This window comes from Schistocerca nitens, chromosome 3, assembly GCF_023898315.1.
Source record: "Schistocerca nitens isolate TAMUIC-IGC-003100 chromosome 3, iqSchNite1.1, whole genome shotgun sequence".
NCBI classification, from domain to species: Eukaryota; Metazoa; Arthropoda; class Insecta; order Orthoptera; family Acrididae; genus Schistocerca; species Schistocerca nitens.
Window position 1 is genome coordinate 188157915 of NC_064616.1, and position 27415 is coordinate 188185329.

Below are 27415 nucleotides of genomic sequence, written 5' to 3' on the forward strand. Positions count from 1 at the left end.
CTGGTCAGGTTTTTCTATGTCTGTCTGTCTCTCTGTCTGTCTCTGTCTCTCTCTCTCTGTCTCTGTGTTGGTGGTGAGGTTTCACAGAGTGTGCAGTTGAGGCTTCAGAGGAGGGTCTGATCGGTTCTCTCTGCAACACTTGACAAACTATTGCTTCAACTGATAGGTCCACTTCAGATTCATCAGTCAACAAGAGTATGAAATTGATTTGGATATTCCCTTTCATGTTTTTTTGTTTATTTGCTACAAGTTTTCCTTCCAGTAACAATGTTGGTAGATATTTTCCTTACAGTAATAATGCTGGCGTTGATGGGCGTTTATGCATGTTTTTAATCTAGATACTCCGCACAACTGTTACGCTTGTTAATGGAGACGAAGTATTGGTTGCTTTACAGAAGCATTTGCGGGTAGCTGTATGAATGGCAACCAAAAATTTAATCGTTAATTTGAAAAGTAAAGTTACACACCTTTCAAGGCGTGTTCGGATGGAGATACCTAACTGTAATCTTGGTACACAATGAAATTCCCACACTACGGTACTGTAGCACACCACTAAAGGAGCCATAACAAAATGACACATCTCACTGACGAAGTGGAGTATTGTGCATTAATTTGTTTTCTGTATTTGAAGGGGAACACCACCGCAACAATCCATACCGAGTTGACGGAAGGGTATGGCATGCATCCTCGTATGGCAGTAGTGAAGTGACAGACACTTCCAGTGTTTGAATGATTATGAACAAAGTGGGAGACCATCTACATGTGAAGAACTGAGATTCACAAGATAAGTGGAGGCCCTGGTGCTCTAACATTGGCATAACACAATTGAAGCAATAGTGGAAAAAGTGAAAATAAATCAGTCACAGATCAGTTTACAACATCTTGCATGACATTTTGAACATGACAAAGGTGTGTCTGCTAGGTTCCTCAACTGCTCACTTCCATTCCGAATGCCCGCCAATCTGAGGCACCACCACAGATGTTCCAACTCAGTAAGCCCAGCTACTCAGTAAGCCCAGCTACATTACTACTTTAGTTACATTATTGCCACGTATGAGGGCTGGGCGTATTATGATCCCGAGGAAACAGAGCAAAGCAACTTGTGGATTCGCTACTACCAAGGAGGACAGTGACGTGACCCCCATCTAGCAAGGTGATGGCGAGTGTTTTTTTGAGACTGCCATATTGTGATGCTAACAGATTATGCTCATAAGGGGGATATTATCGAAATCTCCTAATGAGATTATGGGTGACTGACTGACTGACTGACTGACTGACTGACTGACTGATGAAACGTTGCAGTAAGCTGTCCAGGCATGCGATTTTCTCCATGTCAACAATCCAATTCATTCTACACGGAACACAGTCACACATTCTGTAATTTCAGTTATTTTTTGTAGTACCCCATATTTTTCTGATATGGCACCCACTGATATCTTCCTCTTTCCTTAGGTGACAGAACCATTGCCTGCTAGGAATTTTTGGAATGACGCTGACAAAATTTTCGAGGTTTAACATTTATTGAACAACCAAACTGCAGACTTCTACAAATAAAGTCTCTGTTGAATCATACATCATTTGGAAAAATGTGTAACGTTGAAGGTTGAATATGTAGAGGAGAACTAATTCCGTCACCAAGTTTCATGACTGCACTTTGATTTTTTCAATGTGATAATCAAAATTTTATGACTACTACTTCTATTTGTGCCTACATTACTGGTCAGCATATGAAAGATATGGCGACCTTGGAAACACACAACTCTGGCACTTGGAAGAGAATAATAAATACGGGTGTGTGTAATGATTTGCTTAATTTCTCCATCCAAATGTAAGGTATTCACTAGGTGATGCTTCAGGCTCCATTTCTTGCTGAAAATTTTTGTAGTTCTGGCTCCATGCTGCATGAACACTGGAGCAATAGATACAGAATTCTGGAAATGAGAATGTCACCCCTTGCCTCATGGTCCATGCTGCTTCCACTGTTTCATGGTTCATACCTGTTAAATGCAAATGTTGTGTTGCCATATTGTGGGCAATAATTACACCACACGGTGTTTGGTACATAAGGTAACTCTATGAGGAGGGGTAAGATAGCCTCAGTTTATCCTAGGACATGTGGCGAGTCAAAAATTATTATAAAGGCACTGTCTACTAGGTCAATAACACTTCTGTTAACTCTCATTTCATCACCTGATTTTGAGCATTCCTTCAGCAATTCTTTGGCATCTACAGTTTTAATATCCCCACAGGAGACCCATCTTTTCTTGAACTACAGAAATTATGCCTTTTCACAATAGAAAAATCCCTTTGCTTTTTGCATTTTTTGTAGTTCAGCTTGTTTAGCTGCTACTACTTCAAGTACCAGTTCCTCATTCTAGAGCCTTTTCACTAATTTACATGTTGTACTTATACGCTCTAGAATTTTCTGAATGTTGGGAAATGACACTTAGTCCAATGTCGTTCCTTCCCTTTCAGGCATAATAGATACATTTTCATACAGATAAAAATGGGATCTGAAACAGGCTTTGACATTGGATGTTGATGAATCTGGAGGAATAGTCTACTGAGTTCACTTTGTTGGTTGGTTGCTAGTTTCATCCAGCAGTTTACCCAAACCATATCTTCAGATGTGATTAATCCACTAATAGGTTTGTCATGATATACATCCATTCCAGCTGTGCACTTTGAACTTCATTAAGTGTCATAAACCATGTCATCACATATTAAAAGTGGTCAAAAATGAGAAACAAAGGACATTTTTTGGCGAAGAAAGTTTAGGACTTAATGTCCTATTGTCAAGGAGGGTATTGAAAACCAAGCACAGGCTTGGAATGGATTAACCAAAGGAGTCAGCTGGAATTTGTTCACAGCCTACTTGAAGGAATCATATTGCTACAGTTGAGAAAGATTAAGGCAAACAGCAAAAACCAAAACTGGGATGGCCAGACCAGAATTATTGGATTATCAACAAGCAAGCATGTGCACTAGCAGATACAACATTTAGCTGGTTTGGAATTCAAGGAAAGAACTTTTTGATCCCCATGTTATATCCTTCATATCATGCCAAATAACTGTCACATATTCTCCTTCAACAACTGCCCCCCCCCCTCCCCCACCATGTTTAAAACATAGTGCAATGTTGAAATCTCCCATTCTAGACATTCTGAAACCTTATGACCCTTCCAGGCAGCTTCACGTGTTAACACTTGTTGCTTCTGCAACAGGGAGGTACGCCAGCTCTGGATTGAATTTGCCTGGTGGATTAACAATGAGGGGTTGACATGCCGGCCAGCACTGATGTGGTTTCTCACATTCCACTACGTGAATACCAGGCTGGTTCCCATATTCTGGCTCAGGTACATGCAACACAAACATTAGAACACTTTTTCACACTTATATTTTACTCTATACACTGACAGGTTGGGTACACTGCTTTTCTCCTGGGGAGTGAATAGCAGACTGATGGCCTTCACTGCGTGGTCTCCTTAACCACTAACTCAGCAGCATTATCTCACGTTTTCGGAATATCTATAGAAGTTTCAAAAATTCTCATTCAAAAGTGGATGGAAATTAATAGTAACTATGTATCAATGAGCAGTAAATGCATGTATGTGGCCCACATAGATTTTTTAACTGTCTCTTAGGGAACAATTGCTGCCACTTGGGAGTAATTTTGAAATAAAGGAATTCTGATGAGTTCTGAGTGGAGTACTTAAGTCCATCTCACAATGTAAAATTGTTACAGTTATTAACCCAAAGAGACTGCATAACCCATGTCCTTAATTAGACTTGTGATAGTGCTCAGTTCAACAAGGCAGGTTTTCTCAAATGCAATATGGCACACTTTACAATGCAATAAAATATTATGGAAAAGGATATCAGTTTTAAGGATGCACAAAAGTTAATAATCCAATGCTTTATACTGTATTACAGTGAAGCAAAAGTGGCAGACAAAATAAAACTGCTTCACTGAAGACTTCTGTCACCTACGGGCCATCTCAGCATACGGTGACGAACTTCAAGTCAAGTACTTTAATAAGAGAACTAGCGGTAAAATCCAAGACCTGTACAAAACTGAGCATCTGATAAACTACACTGTCTCACAAATTATGGGCATAATCAGTTAAAACAAACTAGTTCAGAGTATCACATAACCCTTCCATGTCAAGAAAAACAATGTCAACAAAAGTAACATTTTGCCTGGAAACTTTTTCTAGAAAGTATATTAAGAGATTATTTTCACTACATCAATCAATCAATGTTCAGCTAATTATTAGGCTGGTGCAAAAAGTTGGTAACATTTTGTTTTATATCATGGTATTCCCATTGCCATGGGTTTATTTATGAATTTTCATTTTTCCTCTTCGTTCACAGCTGCCATTTGAATTTACATTTTGTCATATGAAGACAGCGAGTGGAGTCATGGATGCTAGGAAATGGAGTGCCAAATTGAAAAGTCTGAAGATTTCCAACATATTCTTCTGTTTCAGTTCAATAGAGGGGTAACAGTGGCAGAGGCAGTCAGAAATATTTGTCATGTATGGGGTAATACCATTGGACAGAGCATGGCAAGAAAATGGTTTTCTAGTTTTGTAGAAACTTGTTTTCACATTAGTGACTCGCCACATTCAGGAAGACTTTCGGGGTTTGATGATGCATGTTTAAACACATTAATCCACAGTGATCCACATCAGCATACTCTAGAACTGGCAGATGTGATTATGGTGGTGGTTAGTGTTTAACATCCCGTCGACAACGAGGTCATTAGAGACGGAGCGCAAGCTCGGATTAGGGAAGGATGGGAAAGGAAATCTGTCGTGCCCTTTCAAAGGAACCATCCCGGCATTTGCCTGAAACGATTTAAGGAAATCACGGAAAACCTAAATCAGGATGGCTGGAGATGGGATCAGATGTATTAACTGATTATTCCACCATTGTGTGACATTTGCATGTAATGGGGAAACTTCAAAAATCGGCTGTAAAACGAAAAATCACAAAAATCAGTGATGGTCATGTGTGCACCACTTCTTGCTCTTCATCAGTTGGCTCATGAACAAGATCTATCCTGTATCATTACTGGTGATGAGAAATTGTGTCTTTATGACAACATAAAGAAATGGAAGCAGCAAGTTCCATTAAAAGGAAATGTTAGGCATCTGGTGGAACAGCAATGGTATGGTGTACTACGAATTGCTTCCTCGAGGTTAATCACTGCTGACATTTATTATTAACAACTGAGACATCCTGCAGACACTATCCGAGAACAATGACCAAGGAGACTGTGTGAACTGATGCTACTCCACAATAACACCCACCTCCATTCTGAGAGAATAACAAAAAACACTACACAGGAGTTGGGTTGGGAAGTCATGCCACACTCATCTTAGTCACCTGATTTTGTGCCCTGACATTTTCATCTGTTCCGCACACTATCCAACAATCTCCAATGAACTTCCTTTCCAGATGAAAATGAACTCTGAACATGGCTCAACAAGTTCTTCCTTCAAAACCATGAGATTTCTACAGTCGTGGAATCAAAAAGTTACCCCAGCATTCGCAGAATTGTAAACAGTGAAGGAGAATATAGTACTGATTTGTTATATGTATCTGTTGTGTTTATTAAACTTGCGGAAAAACACTATGAACTTATGCATCAACCTAATATAATTTGTTATTATCAAAGCAAGTGGAGTTGAGCTACCGGGAGAGGTAGTAGCACTTTGAGAGTACAGCACTGCAGAACATTTCTTACCTTGAACAAGAAATTTGACTTTACTGTACAGATTGATTTTAAAAAAGGATATGCAAGCACTTCTTGGACACATCTGTGATCCACATCATTACTTGCAGTAATTCTTGTGGTAGTACACGGCAGCAGTAGAGTTTTGTATGCTGTCTTCACGAAAGACATTTGCTACAGCTTAAGAATTTCTGCCAACTAAACAAAACCATTCATTTCCTTGAATGCGATGAGACTTGCATAATTAGTGACTTGCAAATTTTATTTTCAATCCCTAAATGTAACTGAAAAGCTGCTGCATTAAAAGCTTATGGTGCTAATCACTGTATTGCAGAAAAAAGTGGTTACACTTCATTAACTTCTGTGGTCCTCAAAGAATGATTTAAAGAGTGTTTGCAATACATCAGCCAACAAAACATTCTTAACTATTTATAATCAAATACTGCCCAGCAATTCTACATGGAATTTCAACAAATGGAAAGTTACCACATCATTCTAGAACAGCAACTCCATTATATACAGACCTTTACATACTTATTTACAAAGTTCTCTTTGGTTCCATGATACACTGGAATCCTACTCAGGATTAAGAAAATCTGCAAAAATCACAGTAAAATAGGTTGCAAACATACCATTTACTATAACCATATTATTTTACAATATTAATCATATCAGGCTATAAGGAGGGATGAAAAGAAATCTAAAGGTTCACAGGTGCTAAGTAGCTGTACAAACTCATGACAAAAAACAACTGATGGTTCTCAAAATATTTCGATAGATGTATCTGACAGCATTTGTCAAATGGGAAAACCACTGCTCCATGCATAAGTCAAAAGAGAGCACCCATCTTAAAATTAACTAAAATAAAAAGGCACTGAATGTATGTTCATGTGATCATGCACTGTAAATTTTCCTGGAACTGGTAAGTCATACCTGAAATTTAATTCCACTCCAAAGAAAAGATAGCTTTTCATTGCACAAATAAAGTAGGGTTGGGAATGGGGTGGGGTGGGATGAGAACAGTTGTACACTCACTCAATGTATGCCATCTAACTTTTCAGTTGAAAAAGTCTCTCTTACATTTCTGACAATGGGAAATCTAGGATAGAATAATTCTTATTTGTGTACGTGTAGTTTCTAATTGTGCACTGAATACCAGCAGTAACTTTTATATTACAGGACATGATATAATGGCTATTTGTTCATTATGAGTGACAGAAGGGAAATTAAGATTAACCAATTAAAGAAAATTAAAACAAATGAGAACAAGTGTTCTGTGGCAACATTTTTTTTTTCAAAAAACATTTAATTGCATGCTCCAATTGGGTACAAATTTCCTTGAATGTCACAACAGATACTGAAACCTTACATTTTTGAACAAGTTTGTTCTAAACTTTCTCACATATTACACAGGAACAAAACCCACTTACCTTAATTATACCTGCAATATACCAACAAGCTGAAAAATGTGGGCTGCACACTCTAAAGGCAAGTGAAATCAACAACCAAACATTTTTGTAGCCTGAAGACAATCCTATCAGATATATTTATCAGAGTTGAGCACAACACAAGGTAAATGTAGGTTCTGCAAGAAGGTCAAAATTCTTGACCCTAATATAACTATGAGGGCATGGGAAAGTAATGCCTCCAAATTTTTTATTCTAATCTCAGTATCTGTTAAGGTATAACACATGTTATTCAGCTAACTTTCGCACTTCTCTGATGCTAGTTGCAACCCCCTGCAGCTAGAGGGCTCCAAACTGTAACACATTAACATGGTGATGAGTAATGGCACAATGTCAGCGGGTGGGAAACAGTGCGCTGTAATTGATTTCTTAACTACAGAAAATGTGCCTCCAATTAAAATTCACAGAAGAGAAAAATGTGTACAGTGATGATTATATCAACATCAGTAATGTGCGATGTAGGATTGTTCGTGCTCATTGTCATCTATCATCCCCCATACAGCCCTGACTTGGCTCATCCGATTTTCACCTGTTTCCAAAACTTAAACATCTTTGAGGACTTCAATTTGATATTGATGAAATGGTGCAAACAGAAGTGAGGTTGTCGCTCCGTCAAGAAAGGCAAACATTCTACACTGACAGTATCGACAAACTGGTCTCTTGTTGGGAGAAATGTTTTTACCGTCAGGGTGAATATGTTGAGAAAAATATGTAGACATGAAGAACAATGATGTAGAATGTTAATGATTGTTTTAAGAGTTTTCACAAAAAATTTTGAGGCACTACTTTTCAGAATGCCCTCATTTTAGGTGAATTTGTGTACAGTTCTGTTCCTCTTGTTTCTGAACTTTACAGGTAAAAAATTAAGAATCAAAACCAGGATATGGCAACCTGACCTTTCAATGAATATCCATGCCTATAACCACAAACTGTATAAAATCCTGCATCTCAAACTACTCTTATCTATTTACATTAGCATTTCGTCAATATAACTCATGATCCCTCAATACATAAATCTAAAAGACAAAACAGCTTCTGGTTGATGGTTCTCCAAATGAAATTTGCATTGCAGGTATTGACCTCAACAAATTGTGTTAATAACTTAAACCTAATCTCCAATTTACACAATAGCCATCGGAGATGGAATGCTAACTCGGCTGAACTGAAATATGTCAGGTAATCAAACCAGACCACACTAACTGAATCACCCCAGCAGTCAATGCACATAGCCTAAATCATAATCAAATGTAACTTTGACCTTTTCCATCACAATGCACTAACAAAAAGACTAACTGCAGCTTTTGCACGAACTTTTATTCTATCCATACATCATTTTTATATGATGATGTGTGCACACACCTAAGAAAAGTTCCTCTCGACAAAGCAATTATTCAGATTAAGTGCATACTGTACACAACAATGTGGGTTTTAGTGTCCAGTTTACACCAGTTGCCATCAACACTACAACCTGCTTCTGTTCCAGTATGTTTAACACAAATTTTTGGAAGTGTATGACAAATGTAATGAGCACTGTAATGCCTGGCACTTGCCTTGCAACCAGCAAGCTCACCATTAAAATTTTAACCAAGTTACAGTTACATCTACTGCATGATTATTACATCTTCAATTGCAATTTTTCCCACCAAGTGTTTTCCTTAAGTTGCTACCTTATTTCTTCTTGTTTTATTTAACACAGTGCAAAGAACATGGCACAACTAAATTTGAGTTTGGAAATTGCAAATGAAAAGTAAAGCATGAGGTACAAATGCAACACTTCTCCTGTCTATTGCAATATGCATGGTCAATGAATACCATTCAAGGAAAAATAAGTATTCTATAGCACCAAAGCTGCATGGTAATGGAAATGGTGAGCAGGCAAGTTAGTCATCCAACAATCTTATGTATCATATCTTAGGTACTATTATTGTGACTTATATTCATAATCTGGTTTTGGTACTCTGGCAGTGACTGTGTTTGCAGACAAAATTACAAGACATGAGGCCCACCTGTTATTTTAACACTGTTTTTTTCACACAAACCCGACATGTTTCAGCACCTTTGTGTCATATTTAATGTATTTTCCCCCCACAAAATTACATCTATACTACTATACAAAGATAAGTTGTTGTTGCAAAAAGTATCAAAAACTTCAACTGATTTACTTCAGATTTTTACTCAATGCTCTAATAAATGTTCAGACAGACATAGGCTACATACATTTTTCCACACAACAATGAAAAGGTTTTCTGTTAAATGCAGCTGTGAGAAAGGAAATGCTTTGCTGTGAAAATATGTGGTTTCATTTTCTTTCTTGCAGTTTTAATTAGGATTGCTTGGCATGTATATCATAAAACAAATTGTTTCCCCCATATATATTCTTTCTTCTTACACATAATTTTAAACAAAAATTGTAAACACATTGTTTTCTTCCTCACCATCAGGTTTACAGAAAACAAAGTTGTATTTATGGCATATCGTCTTATGATTAGAATACTACTACGGAATCTGAATTGTCTGGAACTTTGTAATCCTACACTCTCACACTAACATTATGTGAAATACTGGCATTAAGGCTACTATCCTCCCAGATCCCGAACCAACTTGCCTACCTGAGTTTAAGGTACTTCAATTCCTAATCAAGGCTTCACTTGCAACAACAACAACAACAACAACAACAACAACAACCAGAGATGGGTAGACAGGGGGGCGGGGGTGGGGGGGGGGTGGGGGGGAGGGTGGACAAAGAGAGAAAAGGAAAGAGGAGACGGACCGAGAGGGATGTATATCCAGTTCACATACATATTTAGCAATTGTGAAGCAATATTGGGTTTGCTAGTTAAGAAACAAAATTGTGTGTTAACTCGTCAAGCAAACTCACTTTAATGTCATTTATTTGTAGATGACATGCTAGCAGCACCTGATAATGTACAGAGGGTTCTACACAACCCAATAATGTTGGGATGAAGGTTGCTGATGTGGAAAAATTACTTTTCTCTTTATTATTATTCCTGAATTATTAGACAACTAATGTGACTTTATTGTTCAACACAACTGATATATGACTTGCATTAACCAGTTTTTTTGCACAGAGACCAGTAACAAAATAATAAATTGTTCGAATGCAACCAAGTGTCACGAATTTTACAAAACATATATCCACAGCTGATTATTACCTGAAGAAAACATTTGAAAAAACAGTGTTTGCTTAACATTCAGATCTCATATCCAGTAATTACCAGTTATCTTTCCTGCCAGTTACACAGACAGTTTACCATAAAATGTGTTCCCAACTGAATCAGTGACAAGCAACTGAATAACGTTAATAACAGCATAAATTGTTGATATTGTAGAAGACTTATGTGGCTTGAAAAATCTAAAAATTATAACTGCTGAAACAAAATTAAGATTACAAAACAAAAAATAAACAGCTGAAATTCTTTAGTTTTTAATTCTAACTTACATTCAGAAAATTCAAGTTCCATTACCACAATATATTTGTGACACTACTACCCACAATTGGCAAGCAGAAAGCTGTTACAGTCCCATATACACTCCCCCACTACCAGCAAAGCATTGTCTAACACAATATTGACTGCTAAACTATTCAACAATATTAACTGAAGCAAGCATTTGTGAAAGAAAGCTATATGACTGTCACAGAACTCACCTCTGCTTTAAATGTGCTCAAATATTCATGCGAATCAGGTGCATGGTGCATCTGAACATTTTTCTCGGCACAGATCCTGGATTCATATACTTGGTGACCTATGGAGAAAAAGAAACAAAATTCTGCAAATTCTGATTAGTGATTGAAATGGTAATTTATATGATATTCAATATCTGAAAGTTTACAGCACAAAGACAAGGCAAGCAGATTCCACTCAAGCTGAGTTGCCAGCAATGTATGATCTTCCATGGTTGATCGCTTGGTTGGTTTGGGGGAGGGGACCAAACAGTGAGGTTAATGGGACCATTGGATTAGGGAAGGATGGAGAAGGAAGTCAGCCACGCCTTTTCATAGGAATCATTCCGGCATTTGCCTGATGAAGTTTAGGGAAATAATGGGAAACCTAAACCTGGATGGCCGGATACATGTTTGAACCGTCTTCCTCCCAAATGCAAGTCCAGTGTGCTAACCACTGCACCACCTCTCTCAGTGATCTTCCATGCAAAAATCGCTGACTCAAAAGCGCTATTGACTAGTAAGATATACCTGCTGTTAAAGTACTTTAAATTTGATAATCACTAACATAATTAACTAAAAATGGTTATCAATGTTCCAAAATTAATAAATGTTCATGCAACAGACTATTCGCAAGTAAGGTATAAGTTTCTAGAAAGTAAATAGGGTCACTGGAGGGTAAAAAGAACCAGCACATTCTTAAAATAAACTTGTTTAAGCTAGTCTTATTCAACCTACACATCCATCAACTGTGTTTAAAAAATCTACTGTCCATTGTTTATATTTAATATTTTATCTACATCATAACTTTCCACAATTTGTGTTCCAATAAGTAGTTTCAGTTCTTTGACTGAAGTGTTTATATGAATAAGAGTCAAAGGCCCATAGCAACCAGAATGTATAGAATGATACCATATTTTATACAATAATATATATTCAAATATTCAATAAACTAGTTGGGGAATTTGGGGGGGGGGGGGGGCAAACTATGGTGGAGAGGTAAGGGTGGGCAAAGAGTTACAGTATATGATTTGCTTGTATTTTACTGACAGAGTAGGTGTGCACTGCATATACAGTGTACATATCTCACAAATAAATTCACAGATGGAAAACTGCGTACCAGCTGCAAGATAATTTTACTCTTTCAAGTAGATTTGTAAAATGGCCTTGTTCCCAGTAAAATAATTACACAAAGGAAAGAAGAAAAGAAAGGATACATATAGCAAAATAACAGGAGAAAGGAAGAACCAGAAGAATGACAGGACAACCAAAACTACTATGGACAAAACAGGAAAAGAAAACCACAGAGAGAAGCACATTAAAACATCCAGCCTAAAAGCATTAGAGTGGAGAATACAAAGGGACAAAGGACATGCGCTAAAACTTATATAGAATGATAAAACCCACCGTCACATATAAAACATAAAACTAAATTAGCAGATGAGACGTTGTCAGCTAAAATTAATGGCAGCGAGTCCAGTAACTGAAGAGTGCATCGCAGGGCAGCCAAAGAAGGACAGCTCATCAAGATATGGGCCACTGTCAGCCAGGTGCCGCACCGAAACTGAGGCAGGTCATCACAGCACAGGAGGTAGCAATGTGTCACCCAAGCGTGGCCAATGCGGGGCCGACAAAGTCACAGAGTCCCTGTGAGAAGCCTGCGTTGAGGTCTTCCATACATTCATAATCTCTTTAATGGCACACAGTTTCGTGAGTGTACTGAGGTTATGCCATTCCATCTCCCAAAGCCACAAAACCCGGCAGCTTAGTACTGAATGTAGGTCGTCAGTTGCAGAGAAGCCGATCTCCATAAGCGGTTTCCACGCAGCCTGTTTGGCCAGCCTGTCAGCAAGTTTGTTGCCTGGGATGCCGACGTGACCTGGGGTCCAGACAAACACCACTGAACGACTGGTCTGTTCCAGGGAATACATGGACTCCTAGATGGTCGCTACCAAAGGATGACGAGGGTAGCACTGGTCAATAGCTTGTAGGCTGCTCAAGGAGTCACAGAAGAAACAACTCCCCAGGGCATGAATGGATGTGCTCAAGAGTACGGGATATAGCCACCAGCTCAGCAGTGAAAACACTGCAGCCATCGGGCAAGGAATACTGTTCAGTATGTCTTCCATGGACATACGCGAAGCCAACATGATCAGCCATTGAGCCGTTTGTGTAAACCACTTCATGGCCTTGGTACATGTGAAGAATCGAAAGGAAGTGGCAGCGGAGAGCTGCGGGGTGAACAGAGTCCTTAGGGCCATGTGAAAGGTCCAGGCCAAGCCGTGGCCTAGGTGTACACCATGGAGGTGTACGTGAATGGACCTTTAGTATAGGTGGTAAATGCAAGGATTCTGGTTCAGACGCAAACTGCAATTGGAAGCCCTAACCTGGGCTGCCAATAAGGGAGATGAACCACAGTGGGCGCGAAAAGGAGACAGTAATTCGGATGCGCAGGAGAACTATGAATGTGTGCAACATAACTGACCAATAGTTGTGCACGCCTAACCTGCAATGGAGGGACTCCGGCCTCTACCAGGACGCTGGTCACCAGACTCCTCCTAAAAGCTCGTGTTGCTAGGCGAATGCCACAGTGGTGCAGTGGGTCGAGTAAACACAACGCTGAGGGTGCCGCAAAACCATAAAGCAGACTCCCACAGTCAAGGCGGGATTGAACAAGGGCACTGTAGAGCTGCAGCAGAGTAGAGTGATCTGCACCCCAGTTGGTGTTGCTCAGGCAGAAGAGGACACTGAGGTGCTGCCAGCACTTCCACTTAAGCAGACAAAGGTGAGGAAGCCAAGTCAATCAGGCATCGAAAACCAGTCCTAAGAATCGATAGGTCTCCACTACATTGAGTGGATCGTCATTACCGGTAGAGCAGTACTAGTGGAGCAGTACGAAATGCGGAAGTTGTCTGCATACAGAGAAGGTGAGATGGACAGCCCTACAGCTGCTGTTAGACCATTACTGGCCACTAAAAATAGACACACATTCAATACGGAGCCCTGTGGAACTCTATTCTCCTGAATATGCGATATGGGGGGGGGACTATGGAAGGCACCAACTTGGACATGGAAAGTATGAAGCGACAGGAAATTTTGGATAAAAATCTGGAGCGGGCCTCTGAGACCGCACACGTATAATGTGGCAAGGATATGATGTAGCCAAGTGGTGTCATACGCTTTTCGTAAATCAAAAAAGATGGCAACCAGGTGTTGGCAACTGGAAAAGGCTGTTTGGATGACAGACTCGAGGGATACAAGATTATCAGTGGTAGAGTGACCCTGGCGGAAGCTGCCCTGACATGGAGCCAATAGGCCACGCGACTCTAGGATCCAACCCAACCGCTGACACACCATATGTTCCAGCAGCTTACAAAGAATGTTGGTGAGGCTTATGGGCCGATAGCTATCCACATCAAGTGGGATTTTACTGGGTTTGAGCACCGGAATGATGGTGCTCTTCCACCATTGCCATGGAAAGAGACCATTGCATGAGATTCGGTTGAAGATGACAAGGAGATGATGTTTGCAGTCAGATGAGAGATGTTTAATCATCTAACTGTGGATCTGATATGGCCCAGGAGATGTGTTGAGGCAATGTGCAAGGGCACAGAGGAGCTCCCACTCTGTAAATGAAGTGTTATAGGATTCACTGTGGCGTGTAGTGAATGAGAAGACTTTCCCTTCCAGCCGCTGTCTGAGAGTGTGAAAGGCTGGGAGGTGATTCTCCGACACAGAGGCTTGAGCATAGTGCTTAGCAATCGCGTTTGTGTAGGTAGATAATATGCAATTTATGTTAACATCGGGAACACCTGTTGGGGTCTGGTACCTGAAAACACGTTTGATCTTTGCCCAGACTTGGGAAGGTGATGTATGGCACCCAATGGTCGAGACATATCTCTTCCAACACTCCTGCTTCCATCGTTGGCGAACGCGGGCACAGAGCCGTTTTAAGGCTATGAGGTGCTCCAGGGAATGGTGCCGCTTATGCCGTTGTAGAGCTCACTGACATTCCGTAATTGCTTCAGCGACTTCCGGTGACCACCAAGGGAGTGCCTTTCACCGGGGATACCCTAGAGAGCAAGGGATTGTGTTTTCTGTTGCAGAAACGATCTTTGTAGTCACCTGTTCAACCATCACATCGATGTTACCATGTGGGGGAGATTTAACGGTGACAGCAGAGGTGAAAGTTTCCCAGTCCGCCTTGTTTAAAGCCCATCTGGGCAGGCGTGGACCCGACACCGAGGCAGTGACAGGAAGATGGGGAAATGGTCACTACCACACAGGTCGTCATGTACTCTCCAGTGGATAGACAGGAGAAGTCCTGGGCTGCAAATCGATAAATCAATGGCTGAGTAATTACCACGAGCCACACTAAAATGTGTGGCGGCCCCACTATTTAAGAGGCAGAGGTCAAACTGAGACAGTAAAGTTTCAACATCTCTGCCTTGGCCAGTAAGCATGGTGCCACCCCACAACGGGCTATGGGTGTTAAAATTTCCCAAAAGTAGGAAAGGTTTAGGGAGTTGATCAGTCAGTGCAGTTAATACATTCAGGGATACTGCACCATCTGGAGGAAGATATACATTGCAGACAGTTATTTCCTGCTTCGTCCTTATTCTGACAGCCACAGCTTCAAGAGGGGTTTGAAGGGGCACAGTTCCACTACAGGGCGTGATGGTTACAGAAACATCCCCCAGCTTGTCACAAGCAAGTAACACCCGTAACTGGACAGAGCGTGCTGTTTTGATCAAGACTGACCCAGATCTCATTTTGGACAATCCCTGCACCTCCCCAAACTTTTTCAACAAAAAGCTGAGGCTTCATCGTCATGAAAGATTCCCCCCATCAGCTCTCAAACATACAAGGTACCAGGGCAAATAAGAGCTGCTGCCATCCTTAGCCTGACATTCCTCCCGTGGCATGGCCAGGGAAGAGAACGATTTGGGGTTGTACTTCTGTGCATTGAATTGAGCCCGTGAACACTTAGACTGCTGTTGTTTGACCACCAGCAAGGAGACGATGTACTACGCTTCATAGCCTGTCATCCACCCTGATGCCACCCACTCCAACCACGCACCCTTCCCACAGGAGCCACCCAGCCGCAGAAAAGGCCACCTGGCAGGATGGCCATTGCCGGGAGTCCCGATGCCCTGGGGCGATGGGCATCTACCCCTTGGCATACGTGGGGAGGTAATGGTGCAGGCATCAGCAGAGCAATTCCTGTGTAGTCAGGGGCTGCAACCAACAGGGTACATGGCGGCCCCACCACAACGTACTGGCTACTGTTCTGGAATCAGGTGCAAAAAAGTCCGTTACCACCATCAGCGCAAAAAGCGATCCTGCACAGTGGATGGAGGGTGACCTCACCCAACAGCTGGAAAATGTGCGGAAGTGCAGATCCACGTTGACGTAGGATGTGAAAAGTCTCAGTGCACGATGGACACAATGTACCACGTAAGGCGCCCTTCCCCATTTGGCTCGCTGTCAGGGAAAATTTTGAAATATGGACGTCAAACCCCAGAGGGGAGCATCACATAAAGGCTGAAACGTGAGAGTCTCCTTTTGGTGGCCTCGTTCAACAGACAGGAATACCTCGGGCCTATTCTAACACCTGGACCCGCAGGTGGTGTACCACCTGGTATTGCAAAACATTTGTTCTGTGCAAACTCTCCTTAGGGTCCAAAACCAGAGTCTTAACACTTAAAATATGAACTCAATTACAATATCCTAAGATACTTTAGTGTCTAAGCTGCAGCTATATGCTTATTTTCCATTATTCATTCCCAGTTCCATTTAATTTATATAACCTTCAGCAAAACCCAGTCTATCAGTTACTGTGGACAAAGTCTATGCTCTGAAATATAATTCTCTTATATTTTCATTTTAGTTAGAGAAGGAAGATTGAGGCTTGATGTCCTACCAATGATGTCACTATAAATGGAACCGCATGACATGGGAACAGAGTCAGGACACAAGTTTCTCTCTGCAACTGAATGAGAACTATGAGCAGTAATAATAATGATGTTGGCCCACAACTGTTAGTCTAGTGGTTAGTATTGCTGTCTCTTGATGAGAGGATCCCAGGTTCGATTTCTGGCCATGTCAGAGATTTTATCCACTTGGAGACTGGGTGTTGCATTATTATCAACAATGTACAAACTGCTGAAGTGGCATAAAATAAAAAGACTTGCCCTAGGCAGCTGAGTTGGGTTGCTGGGGTTGTTTTTGGGGGAGGAGACCAGACAGCGAGGTCATCGGATTAGGGAAGGACGGGAAAGGAAGTCGGCCATGCCCTTTCAAAGGAACCATTTGCCTGGAGAGATTTAGGGAAATCACAGAAAACCTAAATCAGGATGGCCAAGGCGGCTGAGTCTCCCAGCCAATAATGCCATACAATCATTTCATTTCATAGTGATATGATATCGAAATAGCATCATTTTCAGGTATTAGTTATCAGTAACTAGCAATGCTATTACCACTAACAGTTGGATGGTAAATCTCTGCAAAGCTACTGCCACTTATTTGTAAAATTTGCTAATTAACTGTAATCTTGTTTATTAACTGTGATGTCTGACTGCTCATAAGGATTGTCACTATTACTTGTCTATGCACTACATATTATCTATTCACAGCACTGCTCTCTGCTTTGTAATTATCTTTTGATGACTCTCCTGCTGAAAAGCGGCTGTGTACTTTTATTCAAGTTACAGTGAAATCTGTATACTGTAGTGTGAGAATGAACTGTCTTTCATTCTACTGCAGTATTATTGTTTTCAAGTAATCTTCAAACGTACTGTCAAATTCATAAAAGTTCTATCATCTGGAGCATGGCACTATCATTTCCAGATCAAACAATCTTTCATTTCAGATGGTGTTTCTCGAGTTACAATCAACTATATGTAGTACGAAGGACACCTGACATTGCACACACAAACATGATTTTGGCATAAGAAAGGCATGCGTTTCAAACAATTATGGAATGAAATTCAGCAACAATGTTCCATGAATATCATTTAATGAGCACAAACTGTTACAAAACATTTGGAATTAGCCCCTCTCCCAGGTGCGCACGGGTACGGGTGTGTATGTCACTCAGTACAGTTTCGTTGCATTACCCATTCCCTCTACTTTCCTGCTGCCTTAAAAATTTAAGGAAATTTCACTTACAACAAATCATAAAGTTTGTCCTCGATATGACTGCAGCCTACATAAGTTTATTTTTATTTACAGGACTAATGATGTATAATTTCTTTGTAGGACAAAATATGAAATAATTACTTTGTATTGGTTTGATATCCGGTTGCTCTTGAAATTTTTTCTGATTATCATGACTCTTCCCATGTACTTCGAGACTGTACAAGTAGATCTCCATTCTAATTTCCATATTACACTGTGGTTGAACCTTTTTTTCAGATGCTTTGACAACAAATATATTCAAATAGGTAGCCAAAAGATTTTGTGGCTGGGGTTATGTCTACAGGGTACATAGCGGCCATAATTGGAAAAATTATAAAGTGTCTTGTTCAACATTAAAGCAACTGACTAAGAACTTGCATCCAAATGCAGAAGTGACTTTACAGTCAAAAACAGTCTATGCCAATGTGACTAAGCAGAAATACACATTTCATATAATTTATTTTTCTCTTTGATGTGGTTGAAATTTCAATCTAGATGACTAAATCTTGTCAAAGGGCAAGTAAGGGAAGATCATGACAAGGGACAGACATTTTAGGAGATATTTCTTTCAGCGTCTTTTACCTGTGCATGTATGCAATTTAAGTGTCATCTTTACAGCATATAGCCATCTATCTTTTGCTTGTATTGTTGATATTCCAACCTGGAGCTTCCATGGTTAGAGCCTATTTCTGTTGTTTTGAGAAGAGTCAGTTCAGAGCATATTCTATTTAGAAAAATGAGGATGCAGTATGCTAAATGTATGTACATTAAATCACTACACAATTTTAAAAACTGCTTATGACTATGACCCAGATTTGAAACCTGTTAATTAAAAATCTGCTGCTAACTGCTTTTTTATTGTATATTGTCAATGAATGACACAATCAGTTTCCAAGGATATGGAACCTCACAACTTTACCAACTTCAGATGTTTTGATGTCCCAGCTAACTAAAACAAATGTGTTTTATTTATGAGCATAAATTCAATCAGTTTCTTGCACCAGCCATTATGAACTTATTTTGCTTATTTTCTTTGCAGATTATAAAAAGTTCATTCATATGTGGTCACTGTATTTGATAAATCTTTTAAGTCACCAATTTCAACAAATTATGAGAGAGAGCGCACACAACCCCACATACTTTTATTTTATTCACAATCACTTGGGATAATGATGATTTCATACAGCTCAACAGCCTGTTTTAAGCCTTGGTGACTTGTACATGCCTAACTTTCTCCAGTAATCTTAGCAAGGAAAGGGGACCTACAGTTTACTGTTGACTCCAAATCCCATGTTATTTTGCTGAATCTTCACATCATTGAGGGGTAAAGTTTAGGTTAAAGGCAGACTGAAAAAAATTCACAGTCCAAACTGGATTTGATCCTGGGGCTCTTAGGTTTCCAGGCATGCATTTCACCACTAGACCACCAAAACCGACAACACTCATTTTGATGATACACTACCTACTTGTCTTTGCCTTTTTTTATGCCTTTATTTTCATTTTTTTTTTTTTTTTTTCTCAGCATCACCTTCGAATACATCTACAGACAAATCCTGCTTCATACAAACCAAGATGGAGAAAAAAAAATTACAAACTTTAACCACAATACCCCACAGAACTACTACAACTACAAAATAAACAACTAATGAAACTATGTACAACTACAACTCCCATAATCAACAAAGCTGAGGCTGGAATTCATTTCAGTCTTGGTAGTGAAAGTGTGCTCGAGTTACCCAGCTAACAAAATTTGTCCACAAAGAGAAAGAGAGGAAGGCATTCCCTCCTGACCATCAGACTGTATGTCACTGTATTAAATTAAAAGCCAACATGGCTTCTGTGCCTTCTAAAAAGGCAAATTACTTTGTAAAACATGCTTTCACCAGTTTTTCAGTCACTGACTAACATACGTAATCCAGGATTAATATTTGGGATTCAAGACCCATTATACATAGCTTTAACAACAAAACACATTTATACATGGAAGTGATGGAATTTACATATGTACAGTGTGACTGAACTGGGCAGACCACCACCAGAAGCAAAGGATACATGAACTACTGTTCCTCTTATTAAGAAACAACATCCTATATTTACACTGTCCATGAATACTTCTCATAGTTATCAATTAACAAATTCTTACTGATCAGGAAAGTAATTTTTTAAACAAGTTGTTGCATGCATCCACTATTTAACTCTTGAATATTTTAATCAATATTACCAAATTTCAATTCAAGTACACTTAATTAATAAGCTGATACAATTGATGCATACAATTAACTGAAATCTACACATAGACATCTGACTATGGAAATGAATTAACATATATCTTATTAAACTGCCAATACCTTGAAATGAAATGTACAGACCTTTAGCATAATTCAGTACAAGAAGTGCAACTGCTGTGGTAATAATACCCATTTTATTAACAACAGAAATGGCCTCTTCCATGTAATGGCATTATAAAAGTTAATGCACCAGATGCTCAGAATTTGCAGATCTGCATCCCATGATAATATATCTCTATATTCTTTCCATTATAGAGCGTTGCAAAACCTGCAGCAATGAAATTACTTAATTTTACAAATTATTTGCTCATCTCTGAGTATATTGATCAAGTATTGACAGAAATATGAAAGTGAACAGACAATTCTATAAATGTTTAGCAGTACTTTCTTATTGAAGCAATAACTGCTTTCAGGTATGTGTATCCATCTTCAAACCTGTTTTTGTAAACAAATAAATAAATATACTGAGTAATGCATTAGCTCCTCAAATGCATAAAAACTAATTTCCTCAAATTAGTAAACCAATTTCCTCAAATTAGTTTAAAATGAAAAAATACCAATAAAAAAATTGCCATCATTCACTGTTTTTACACAGGGTGTACTGTATAATTAATTTTGGACCTTAAACTTTAATATCCAGAGATGGAACCGAGTTACTTGAATTAAAATTATGTAGGGTTTTGTACGTACACGAAACTTAGTAATTTTGTTCGTACTACTCTGGAAACAGCAGACAAGATGAGTAGAGAAAAAGGCATTTTGCTAGGTGTCATTTTAACTTGAGACTGCATTTGCTCTGATAGATAATTTATTAAGACAACAGACCACAATGAAACTGTCAAATATGGTGGTATGCAGTGACAGAAAAACTCTTGCCAAACTAATAATCTTAGTTTCTATCACTGCTAAGCATTCCTGTGGTCTATAAGTCATACTTTTCCACAGGGAAACAAAAACAAAGTCCTGTAATGTAAACAGTGACACACAGTTTTTCCAAGGCTAATTTTAATATATTACACATAAATTGCTACTATTAGACGATTAACATATTATGGAATCTCATATTGGAACTTCCTAGATAGGCCTATACGATTTCAAAGTGTCCTGTGACAGTTGTCATGTCACACTTATATATATAGCTGTCTGATGTTCCAGTTCTACCGAATCATGGGAGATAACTGCTATTCTGGCTAAAGCTACTTACTGGATCCAACACCCCCCCCCTCCCCCCCCAAAAAAATCTTTGTTGTTGTGACAGACTGAGCTGCAGCACAGCATAATTCTATAAATGTTTACCAGGACTTTCTTACTCAAGCAATAACTGCTTTCAGGTATGTGCATCCATATTCAAACCTATTTTTATAATCTAACAAATAAATATACTGAGTAAGGCATTAGCTCCTCAAATGCATAAAAACTAATCTCCTCAAATTAATTTAAAATATCTAGGTTGCGTTGGAAGCTGACAATTTGAGTCAAAGGTGGCAAAGCCTACAAATGTGAAAGCAGAAAATCTCATATTGGTAACAAACTGACCAGTAACTAAGCCTAATGTTTACATCCATGCCATATCGAAAAATGCTAGGGAGGTCCAATACATAACTTTTGAATTAGTCTACACTGAACACAGAATAACATGCATAAGATTCAGTACATCTGTAAAAAAAATCTTACAGTTTTTGAAAGTGGTAACTCCTGCACTTAAATCAACTCACATGTTGCTAAATACACAACTGTGACCACTAATTTCACCACAAGATACCATAGATGCTGAACATATGATACACCAGTACCTAAAGATTTGACAGTTCACTACAGTCAGGTTTGTTAAATGGAAGCTTTCTACTCTTTATATGCTCAGACTGTAGGCAACTGAGTGTGGGTGTGATAATGACACAATCAGCAATTTATCAAACACAATATAGAAAGACTTTAGTGAACCACACAGTTGCCGTAATAGCCATTAACAATGTTTTCAAATGATTTAATACCAAAGCTGGTAACTTCATAGAGTGCAAAAGAGTAAATGTAAGCTTACAGGGTTAGTAGTACCACTGGCTACTTTTGGGAAGCACTTAAACACACTAAAATAATCAATAAATTAATGGAAAATTCGAGGGAAATCTAGTTTTGCCCAAGGCCATCATTAATATAGTGCAACACGCTGCAACATTAGTCACAGTCAATAGGCCTACATTTTCAGATACCTGTGGAGAACCAAACCAACGGCACTATGACGTGTTAAATCTAAATTGCATAATGATGGCGCAAAACTCTATACAGAAGGCAGAGCAGAAAGCAAAGTGACAATCCTATGTACAACAACATTAATATAACTCATATTTGACAATGTCAGACTACCTTTTGTTTGTGTGTCACAATAACCAGGGGCAGTATTATAGACCAAATGTGCGCACATTCCGCACAAATTGCTATCGAATAATTTCAAACAGAATTCATCTACAAAACCAATATGCTTTAGATAAGGTACACAATAACAAATTATGCCACACGGTGCAAAATATACGCCCTCCACGAAATATATTTTTTGATTAATCACTAATAATTCATGTTGAACAACAAAGAGCGCCGATCACAGTTTTTTTGCAATTCGATCACTAGCTCCCCACAATACATATTATCGATTACTTGGTCATGAAAATAATAATAATAATTTTTCTCAAAATGTAACTTGCCACTTTAAGACCCTTCCACAACCAATTATTGTAAATTAATTGATAAATATTTATCTATCAATAAGCTGTTTAAATTTTATCGGAACCCACTGAGAAAATTTCCAAGATTTTTGAAGAAATTAACAAACCTGAAACAGACAAATTCAGCTTAAGATCCACGCTAACTTGACAGCCGTCACATAGGCGATACTGGGGTACAGGCTACAGCTCACTTCACCAAATTGACACGATATAATATATGCTACGACTGCGGCAATAAGAGGAACAAAATATTAGTTTTCTTATTTAAAAAAAAATGGTTCCTCATTTCTTATTCTCACTGAAAATTCAAGAGTTAACTTTGTAAAGCTTTACATTCGCCTGCTTGACGAAACGTCAATAAGTACTTGTCACTGCATAATGATTCAACTATTTCGACGAATGAACAGATTTCTTTACCGGCAAGTAAGTAAATATAACTATATTCATCAAAATTGGGAGCACGAACATTAAAAATCGAGAAGAGCTTCTCCCATGAATTAGTTAAGATGACAGCAGTGAAAAGTTGACAGTTAACTTACGGATCGTTATATGGCAGCGGCAGACTGTCCAAACGTATGTAGTAAAACGTAAGTTAAAAGCTATGGTTTGGTCCAGGTAAGTCGTATCCTTCACTGACTACAGAGGTTTTGTTTCGTTAATTACAAAGTGGAGATGCACTCAAACGTCAGATGCATAACCTTATAACAAATGACATTTAGTCCGTAAACAATACCAAAGTTCACATCAAAGGCAGTCTCCTGAGCAACATAATTTTCAACAAAACACTCGTTCTTCACAACCATTCACTATATGAGCACTTGCGGTCCGACGACACCCTGCCATCAATACACAACCTCCCTCACCCCTCTGCGTGTTCTACACTAACGACCCACCACCATCACCATCATCTCCAGTCTGCGCTCTGCGGTGTAAAACAAGACTCCGCCCAGCGTTCAAAGAGTTTCCAAGGACACCCACTCCCACAGAACAGCTACATCTCAAAAGCCCGGTTGCAGCTTGCATTCAATATTGGCGTCATTGATAGTTAATCGTTCAACATAAGTGCCCAAGCAACAAACTTTCCGTGACAACAGCCGTTTGGCGCCACAACCACAAACTAGAGAGCAATATATTGCTGGTATTCATTTATTTATTTGTCTATCTAAATATTTTTTTCGGATACATATATTATACACAAGACGACCGGCAGAAAATATTTTTACATGTTGATTTTACAACCTATAAATATATTTTTGAAAATATTGTTGGATAAAATAATTGAGCCGAATTTAATTATGAAACAGGCTGAATCACAAGGCCCGTTTATTAAAAGATGGCCAGTTTCGATCATCACATGATCATCTTCAGACCCTCAGCCAAACTTATAGACAATGGCCATGCATGGGGCAGAAACCACTGAATGACTATTGGTCATGACTAACAGTTATTCAGCAGTTCCTGCTCCATGCACAGCCATTGACATATTGTCCATCGATTTGGTTGAAGTTCAGCAAATGATCATGTAATGATCTAAGCCAGTCAGCTATTAATAAACACGACTTGCGTTCTAGACAGTTTTATAATTAATTTCAAGTCATAAATCTTTGTCAATTAAATTTTTAAAACAAGTTTAATAACGTATAATAACAATTAGGAATTTGAGTAAGAACTGATTAATGTATATTTCTTTATTTAGTTGTCCTTTGACCATTCAACACAATAGTATAGTACTTGTCAGGTACATTACAGATATTGATGCATGCTTGACAGTGTATGGTACCAATATGTTCCAAAAAATCACTCACAAAAATACGATTTTTCAGGGGGTCATATCTCGAGTTCTGTTGATCATAGAGAGAACGGGGCAATTATTTTGGATAGCCCTTGGCCTAGAGAACATCTGTATACCTATCAGCAGGACGAGCATACTGTAGGTCTTCTGCACTACAGGGCTAAAATTAAAACATTTCATAATTCCTTCATCCCAGGCAAGGTGAACAAATCAGTTGGTTCTTTTGCATTAGGTTTGGGCGAGGGTGGGCCTTAGGTGGCTTACAAAAGAATTATCTGTTCGTGGGTGGTTCCAAAATAACAAAAAGAATGACGGTTTTTTGCCACATATGTATTGTGGTCCAAAATTATCTAAATAACTAACCATAGCAAATGGCTCAAATGTTAACTGTATGTTGTATGTTAGCCATTTATGTATTGTGGTCCAAAATTATCTAAAAAACTAACCATAACAAATGGCTCAAATGTTAACTGTATAGCCAGATACGGTGGCCGAGCGGTTCTAGGCGCCCAGTCCGGAACTGCGTGACTGCTATGGTCGCAGGTTCGAATCCTGCCTCAGGCATGGATGTGTGTGATGTCCTTAGGTTAGTTAGGTTTAAGTAGTTCTAAGTTCTAGGGGACTGATGACCACAGCTGTTAAGTCCCATAGTGCTCAGAGCCATTTTTCGTTAACTGTATGTTGTTTTGACATTTATGTAGAAAAGCCGTTTTTCAGTTTTCTTAAATCTTTATCCATTATCCAGATAAACTAGAAAAACCATGAATTTTGGGGACCTAAAGTACCAATAGTGTGGATGGTCACTTCTATGTCTTCTGTTTATGGCAAGGTATCAACAGTTTTACTATGTGTTCTTAAGATGATTTTCTCAGGGAAGCTTGAAACTTTTTTTGATATCGTTATCCACGTCTAAGACCAGAGGTTCAAAGTTATGATACATATGCACGTAAAATATGCACAAAATGAGGTATAAATGCTGTTTTAACTGATATAGTGAACGTATGGCAAAGGTTCTGGAGTCATCACAATGATTCCGTGGTCACCAAATTATATTTTCACTCAACATATTTTTGACAATAAAACTTTATGACACACTGTCTCTGTATAATGGGTACTTGACGCCTTGACCTGGAAATTATTCGATGATGCCACCTGGAGGAGTAAGCTCCTTACAGAAAACTTTTTTGTCATACGAAATTCTCTGTACTCGTAAATAAAATACCAAATTTTTTGTATACTGTAGGTGTAGACTAAAAATGAAGTTATTTTTATGTAAACTAGTGTAAAGTGAACTTGAATGCTCCCTTTAAACTAGAGGAAGCCTCTGCTTTGTAATGAGGTCAATTTACACTGTACATTTTTAGTACTGCTTTAAAACCTTTGTATTTATTCCTTAGGTGGCAGTTTTAAAATTTTCGAATTTAATGTAGGACCCAACTTTTTGTATTTGGGTGAACAATGGTTTCCATTTGTATGAAAAGAATGCCTATTCTGGAGTTTGTGTTAACCTTATATTATGGTTACATACTTGTTGTTTGTATATTTACTGACTGATTTTTATTTGAACCTGTTAAATTACATACAATATAAAGGTTCTACTGTAATGTAAGACAAGTCAAAGAATATGACATTACATGTTCAAAAAGAAAAAATAACTAACAGTACTGCAAAGATAGAAAGACAAGATATATATCTACATTATTACATACAGGGTTTCAAGAAAAATACAATACCGAAGACAATATACATACAAGATGTAAAATATTGCATATGTTAGCACACAAAAAAGTAATAGCTGTAGAAATTCATTTAAATTATATATATATTAATGTTTATGAGGAATTGTTTCACTTGGTCTTAAATACATAACGGTTATCAATGTCCTTTTTTATATTCATCAGGAGCTTACTGTAGATTCTGATTCCAGACTGAATAACTGCGTTTTGTACTAAGCTGAGAGTTTTTGATTCTTTGTGAAGGCTTTGCTTATGCCTTGTTTCATGATTGTGAATATCACAGCTTGTTTTTGGTTGTTGATTACAAATATCATCAGCAAGTAGATGTACTGACTTGTGAGTATCAATATCTCAAGAGTCTTCAAGGATCTTGAATAAGTGCCAACAGGATGTCCAGTTTGTAACACTAGATAAAACTCACAGCTCCTTTTTGTAATTCAAAAACGTTTTCCAATTTTGCAGCATTTCCCCAGAATATTATATCATAGGGATGCAAATATGTGAAATAGAACAACATGAATATTTTCCTGTCAACATAGGGTGAAATAGTTCTTAGTGCAGAGCTCGCTGAGCTTCGTTTCTTGAGCAGGCGGTCAATATGTTAATTTATTATTCGTTTTTATTCCTAGAAATCTTATATGTGAAGTTTCCTTTATTTTATGATTATTTGATATCTGTTTTAGGAACTTGTAGCGGGTTATTTACTGTCTGAAACTGGAGTAAATTTGTTTTAGAGATGTTCTGTGCACCACTTGTACACTTGTGTTATTGTTTCAGATGTAATCTGCAATGTGCATATCACACCCGTGATCAAG

At 38.6% G+C, this 27415-nt stretch overlaps 1 protein-coding gene across 4 annotated transcripts in view; it reads right to left on the minus strand.

Moving 5' to 3' along the window:
• LOC126248132 (bone morphogenetic protein receptor type-2) overlaps positions 1-23973 on the minus strand; it is a 382553-nt gene extending 358580 nt beyond the window's left edge. For 2 of the 4 annotated variants that reach the window (XM_049948823.1, XM_049948821.1), the window contains exons 1-3: positions 23612-23973; positions 20437-20623; positions 10874-10971 (exon numbers count right to left, since the gene is read on the minus strand). In XM_049948823.1, the coding sequence (XP_049804780.1) occupies positions 10874-10971; positions 20437-20518 (180 nt within the window). In that variant the 5' untranslated portion in view covers positions 20519-20623; positions 23612-23973. Of the gene's footprint in view, positions 1-10873; positions 10972-20436; positions 20624-23179; positions 23297-23611 lie in introns of those variants that run through there. The other 2 variants (XM_049948822.1, XM_049948824.1) reach the window with 2 other exon arrangements.
• Between the last annotated feature and the right edge of the window lie 3442 nt (positions 23974-27415).